This window comes from Solanum tuberosum, unplaced genomic scaffold (genome assembly GCF_000226075.1).
Source record: "Solanum tuberosum cultivar DM 1-3 516 R44 unplaced genomic scaffold, SolTub_3.0 scf00269, whole genome shotgun sequence".
NCBI classification, from domain to species: Eukaryota; Viridiplantae; Streptophyta; class Magnoliopsida; order Solanales; family Solanaceae; genus Solanum; species Solanum tuberosum.
Window position 1 is genome coordinate 816,968 of NW_006239191.1, and position 7,526 is coordinate 824,493.

Below are 7,526 nucleotides of genomic sequence, written 5' to 3' on the forward strand. Positions count from 1 at the left end.
TTTGGAACAATTGTTTTATAAAAGAAACCAAAGGAAAAAAAAGAGTAAAAGAAGTAAGAAAGGGAAATAACGTTAAAAGGAAGAGAGAGAAAGAGGAGAGTGCCCTTTTTCTGAAAGTGATCCACTTGGCAAAATATAAATGGGCCTCATACAACCCTTGTCTGCCACATCATACTTGTGCCTCATCCATGATAAAAAAAATCCAATTAGGTCAAGTTGTACGAATCTGTAAATAATTATAACAAGTTGGAAACAACTTTATAACATGAAAAGAAAGAAGTGATCTATGAGAGTACAATCCATCTGTATATTAAGTTGTTTGCATTTATGAAGACCTCCTGTTCCTACTGCACACGTACTTGTAGAATATGATGACCATACATTTATTATTTCTAACAAGGATGATGAATATATGCCCGAACACAATCTCATACCTCTCTTGGAAAAATAATGTGTAAAATGCAAATGATAAAAGTAGCGTTGGTAATCATACTAGTATTCTTCTTTTGTAGTAATAATAATGATCAAGTTGAAGGGCAAGTCTCTTATGGTTTCTATGATAAAGTTTGTCCACAAGTGGAAAACATTGTTAGAGATGGTGTTCAATCTATGTCTCTCAGTGATCCTACTACTCCTTCTGCTCTCTTAAGACTTATGTTTCATGATTGCCAAGTTCAGGTTCATTTTTTTCATTTCTTAACACATGACTATATATATATATACTATACAAAAAATTTCCAAAATTCTTTTAGTTAGTGTAAAAAAGAATGCCTAGTATTAGTTTTATTTGTGCTTGTAACTTTCATTGTTTCAAAAATTTACCCAGTTTGAGACACCTTGTCTATCAAGATTACTTAATGTGATTTTTGTTGTTTTTAAAGGTTTTTATATGGATATTGTTGTGCAAAGTTGGGTATAGGATTTAGATCTAGTAATTAATTAGTTCAATGTGAGCGTACGTACACTGATTATTATGTAGTAATATTTTGGAGCATTAGTTAGAGGCAAGTGCAACAAACGCTAGAAGATTTGTATGAGAATAATCATAGACATTAAAATCAAAATTCTGTAATAAATTAAGGAGAATGTGGCAATCAAAAGTGGTTCTACTATCTTATCATTATTTATATTTAATTTTTTTTTTAAAAAAAATAATCTTTTAACATGTTTTCATAAATAATATTAAGACAGATAGTGATAAATTTCTACCTATTAGAGGAGATCTCTTATGTGATAAAGATGGAAATTTTAATTAAAAAAATATGTTTTGGTTCAGGTTATTCAGGTTCATTTTTTCATTTCTTAACACACTGTATATATACTACTAAAAAAAAAAATCCAAAATTGTTTTAGTTGCCTACTGCCTAGTATTGGATTGGCTTAAAAAAAGTACTCCCTCCGTTTCATAAAGAATGACCTGGTTTGATTTGACACGGAGTTTAAAAAAATAAAGAAGACTTTTGAATCTTGTGGTTCTAAATTAAAGTTATGTCAAATGTACAAAATTATCCTTTAATCTTGTGGCCTTAAACATGCTACGTGGAAAGGTGAAATTAAAATGTTACAAAAAAAAAGAAAAAGAGATCATTCTTTTTTAAACAGACTAAAAAGAAAAAGAGGTCATTCTTTTGAAACGGAGGGAGTACTACTTTTAAACAGTAACTTTTTAAAGTGTTGAAACTTATTTTAAAAATAAGTAGTTATGCGTTTGGATAAAAGTGTTGCAGTTGAAAAAAAATTGTTGATGTGTTTGGCAAATAAGTGTTGTTAAACACTTTTTTTTATCAAAATGTCTGAAATATCCTTAAAACTGTTAACATAATAAAAAATTGATTAATCTAAGGTTTTTATTTCTAAAAAAAAAATAAAAAAAAATAATTTATATTTTAATTCAATTTCAATAACTTAATATTTAAATTAATTTTAAATGTGCAACTTATTTTAAATTTCAAAAATATATAATTTGAATAGATCACATGAAAGAATTTGGGAATTGTTTAAAAAAATTAAGGATAAAAAAGTAATATACTTGATCAAAGAAGAATGACTTTTAAGTAAAAAAATAAATAGAGGTCACTCTACTTTTAACTTTTGACTTATTTTAAGTTGTTTTTATAATTGTCAAACACTCTCCCAAGTCAAGAAATTGACTTTTAAGTCAGTTTGATCAACTTAAAAGTCCATCCAAACGGACACTTAGTTCTGTTTGTGCTTGTAACTTTCATTTTTCTAAAATTTATTTACAAAGTCTGGAGACACCTTGTCTATCAAGATCACTTAATGTGATTTTTGTTGTTTTTAATGATCAACTATTTATTTAAAGCATGATAAAGTGGTACAATATTTAATCAGGAGGTTTTTATATCGATATCGTTGTGCAAAGTTGCATATAGAGTTTAGATCTAGCAAATTAGTACAATGTCAGCTAGCGTACATAGTTTATTATTGGGAAGCTTACAAAAATGATTATAATATGGGCTTAATTAGAGATCTATAACTATAGTTTGCTTAATTACGAATCATAACTACATGTTAGGAGTGAGAGAGAGGTGGTGAGATCTAGGAGAAGGAGGAGAGAGATTGAATATATGTTGTATTCGTTGTATGATCAGGTTGTATCATGAATACAATTGATACAACTAACTTGTATCAAAACGAATACAATTATATTCATTTTAGGTGGAGAGAGACGAGCGAGATCGAGAGAGGGAGGAGAGAGGATGAATACATGTACTTGTATTTGTTGTATTAGGAATACAAATACAATTGATACAAATACAAATATAATTATCTAAATACAATTGCTTTGTATCATGTATCGAATATAATTGTATCAATTCTATTAACAAACACAATTTGTGTCGACAAATATAATTGGCAGAATACAAATTGTCATAATACAATTGATACAAAATACGAATACAGTTGATACATAATACAAAATATTGTTGATAACATGGAATACAAATACATTTGATACATAATACAAAATACAATTGTCATATTTATGTGAATGTTTTTTGGGCTGCAACTATTTGGGAGAGAGAGAGGGGGGAGAGAGGAGAGAGGAGAGAGGAGAGAGGCAAGAGATAGGTAGAGAGGAGAGATAAATTTGCTATAAAATCTTACATGTACAATATTTTAAACTATAGTGATTTATCGTAAATACATATCAGATGTTTGCTTTGTTGTGTAAACATATTGTGGCAGGGGTGCGATGGTTCGATTCTGGTGGATTTGGAGAGCAATTCATATTACAAATCAGAGATGAGATCAAGCAGAAACTTGGGAATCAGAAAGAGAGAAGTAGTGAATTTGCTTAAATCTGTTGTAGAAGCCCAATGCCCGCAACAAGTATCGTGTGCTGACATTCTCATTTTGGCTGCCCGTGAAGCTATTTCTGTTTCTGGTGGTCCAAGAATTGATGTTCCTTTGGGCCGCAGAGATTCTTCCAATCCACCAAATTCATCGTTAGCAGATTCCTCACTTCCTCCCTCAAACTTGGGAGTCAATGACATGCTTCAACTTTTTGCCCAAATAGGACTCTCACTTGAAGAATCTGTTGCCATCAATGGTACGTACCTACCTATATATGATATTTCATCTTTAGGTTTTATCATTGGAACTTGTTAAAACATTTAAATTATAGGTCCAAAACTAAGTATATTTAAAAAGTTATTACACTATTCCTCATGATCTCGAGTGAAAAACATGAATTCATGTAAATCTGGTGACCCCTTCGTGAATACGCCCTTATATATGATATTTCATCTAATGGTCCATACTAGAGTCTAGGGGATATCTTTGAAATTTTGATTTGACATCATCGTTTGCGTTAGTTTTTGAAATATGAACAAATATTTTATTTTATATTATTATTTGAAAAGTAGGATTCGAAATTTCAAGATTTTGAGTTCAATTTATTAAAATATAAAACTTGACTCATAAGTTTATATATTGGACACAAGACTCGTTATTTTAAGTTTTGTAAAAAAAGAACTCATGTTTGATGTGAATAGATTATCTGTACCACGTGGAATAAATATATTAAAGAATAATTAGTCATTAGTATAGTTGATATTTTGGACCAGTGGATTTTTGTAAAATTATATATTATATGAAGTTCGTTATAACATGTAATTGAAAGGGGACATGAATATATATGATTTATTGATGCATCATCTTATATAGGATATTTTGATATCTTGTTCATGAACTATAGCCTGCTTATTTTGGTAAGTTGCTATGAAAGTTGGAGAAGATTTGATTTTCACGAATTGTTTGGTTTTCATGTTTATGAGAAAAAATATAACTTAAAAAATCTAAGTTATATGTCCAAAGCAAAAAATCAATTTGATTTCAAATAATGTCAAAAGGACCTAAATGAGTCCATTCACATAAGTTTAATAGTATGAATATAGGTCTTGGCTTCAACTTATCATGCTTCCAAATGTTGGTGCAGGGGCACACACACTAGGAATAACACACTGCTTCAGCATCGAAAGCAGGCTATATGATGAATCAAAGAATGATGAACCCAATGAACATGAGTTTGAGTTGTACTTGAAATTGAGTTGTCCAAAAGGCTCTTTAACCTCAAACGTTAGCTTTGTGCTAAATGAACCTACAACACTCACCTTTGACAATCACTACTTCATCAATGCCATCAATGGCCGTGGAGTTCTCAGGATCGATGCTGAAATCCCTTTTCATCCTCTTACGGCTCTCTATGTACAGTGTTTTGCAGCTGATCAAGATGCATTTTTTAAGGCTTTCTCCTCTGCTTTTGTAAAGCTTTCTACTTATGGGGTTCTCACTGGTTCTCAAGGCATGATTAGAAGACATTGTAATGCGTTGAGTTGATTACATGCATGGTGTGGCGTTACATTGTTTCTATATATATGTTGCTCGGATCCTCAAAAAATATGTTATACTGTATTTTTGGAAGATTTAGGCAACATATATATTGCCAGTAAAACTTTTAGGGTTATGTATTTCATAAGGAGAATTTGTTAGTAGCTATAGCCACATAATGCGGCATATCTACTGTTTCTATATGTGTTGCTCGGGTCTTCTAAATATGCATTATTTTTGGATATCGTGGGACTCACTCTCCTCGATTTTGAAATTGGACACCGGAAGGACTCAAGCTCATCTATACCAAAATTAGACATCGGAGGACTTAAGCTATGCCTGAATTACAAGTATTAAATAATTGAGTGCAAAGAAAGAGTATTATCACAACAAAAGAGATACCATTAAAGGGTATGGTCGTAGAATGATAAACATTAAGAAATGGGTTTGAGAACTAGAAGTAAACACAGGATTTGAAGACTTCGGTTGCACAAATATTATCTTAATTTAGACGCTAGTGAAACTTTCAATTACAATTAATGGATAATGTAGTAGTATTCAATTGGTTACTAATGACTCAATGTGATGAAAAATAGCTACCTTTCACTGCTTGTAACAGGACATGAAATACTTTAATATCAAGTTTGTCACACTCCAAATTTAGATAGGCGTAACCTCACGAGCCTAGTAAGGCCGAGCGTGCTGAAGCCAAATGTACATCTCCTGAACCTGCTGAGTGTTTGGATTATTCTTTGGTAAGAAATGGAAGGATTTCCGTAGTGGGCCTTTTACTGAGCAAACGCGGGCGATTGCATTGAATTGAAGTTCCAATTGGTTTCGAATGTGAAGGTTGGCAGTTGAATTATTTATTTTCTTTCAACCAACTTCTATTTAAATGTGAAAGCCATAAACTACGGACTATAATTATATATTCTGTTTCTGTTTGTGGGTATGCAGTATTGTTCAAGATTGGCTCCACCAATTCATAACTTTCTCTGATTTGGTAGTGCTGATTCTGCAGCTATCCGTTTAATGCGCAAAAATTCTCATTAAAGGGATACAGAAATCTGGGAAACAAGGAGAAAAAGAAGGTTTGAAGACAAAAGAAAAATGTGAATATTTAAAGATACAGAGAAAAAAGTTGAAAATACTCCTCAACTTTCATTTAATAGTTAGGTTACTCTTCGTTATACTATGCGGTTATTTATGCGCTTGCCATTATAGAACTTGTTATCCGGACTCCTACTTGGACGGAATCACCATATCAACCAAAATTAATCCAAATTTCTTTTAAACGACTCATTCCCATTTGAAACCCATACCCGATTCTGTATCTTAACCCAAATAAAAACAAATCTATTTTCAATACCCATTTAACCCTATTTGCTGATGAAGTCGTCTTCTTCTTCTTCTTCTTTGATCTCAAAGAAACAGCGGAAACCATCTTGACAAATGCCCCTCCATTCTCAATTCTTTTACTTCTAATTTGTTAATCTTCTTAATATTCACTCTGTTCTGCATAACTTGATTTCCCCCCCCTGTTATTATCGATTAAGCATTCTTCTTGATATTCAAAGGATTTTGGCTGCTCAACAAAATCCTTTAAAGAAAGCTCAAAACAAGATGAAGGCATGTTCTTGACCATTTTCATGAGCTCCCATTAACCTCTAGCTATAGCTTGAGCTCTAGAACTCGAGAAAGAGATGGACAATTAATCAGATGGACTGGACTTCTTGGTGGACTATTTCTCCATAAGAGTGGTGAGGAAGCACCAGACTTATCATCATCTTCATGATCTTCCATTTTTTAAGCTCTAAATTGAACATTATTCCCATGTTTTTGTTATACTTGAAAATCAAAATTGTGAGGTTCCTAACTGTCATTTAAGTTTGTGACAGAAACAAGAATATATATGGCTATGGATATTGGGTGTTTGTTTTCTTGGATCAAGTATGGTTTTAATGGACTAAATAAGAGAAAAAACATTATTAAGTAAAAAATATGGGGACTATAATTTGTATAAATGAAAAACTTATAGTTAGCTATATAGTAAAGAATTACGATTAAACTTTTATTTTCAATTCTAGATGGGTTGTATACAAAGTTGTCAAAGTAGAGTTTTAAATTTTCTTTTGATGTTATAAGTCTCTTGCTCCATTGATATTGACTTAGACTTTGTCATTAACATCTTATTTGTTTGCACTTAAATGAAGGTGTTAATCTTTATCATTCAAATGTCAGCCATTAACTCTATCTGTGTTCAAGGTCTGAATGTTAATCATCCAAATCTTAATTATTAAGTGTGTTTGTTTTACAACCACTTAATAAGTCTGAATAGATTTGAATGATTAAGATATATAACCAAGTCTTAATATCATTAAAATGTCTATTTAAGAATTTCTACAAAGATGACAGTTCACGACTACTCTATCTACTTTCACCCACAACCATGATTTTAGCCATAATTATCACCCATCGTTAATCGCCACTACTTACCATCCAAAACCATCATCTCAACCTTCCATATGGTTTCCACAGTGTACATTACACAAGTGATACTAATAGGTAGTAAACATGCATGCATACATATATATTGGATAATACAAACCATCATCTATATATCAATGGCCCAATACTATGCCCCATTATGAGTACACATTACCCCACCCCCC

At 31.6% G+C, this 7,526-nt stretch overlaps 1 protein-coding gene across 1 annotated transcript; it reads left to right on the plus strand.

Annotated features, from left to right (window-relative positions):
• The first annotated feature begins 433 nt into the window (after positions 1-433).
• LOC102584546 (peroxidase 29) lies at positions 434-5,030 on the plus strand. Its single transcript, XM_015313831.1, has 3 exons — positions 434-678; positions 3,211-3,574; positions 4,463-5,030. The coding sequence occupies exons 1-3, from the start codon at positions 451-453 to the stop codon at positions 4,861-4,863; spliced, it is 993 nt and encodes a 330-aa protein (XP_015169317.1). The 5' UTR covers positions 434-450; the 3' UTR covers positions 4,864-5,030.
• Positions 5,031-7,526: the final 2,496 nt, after the last annotated feature.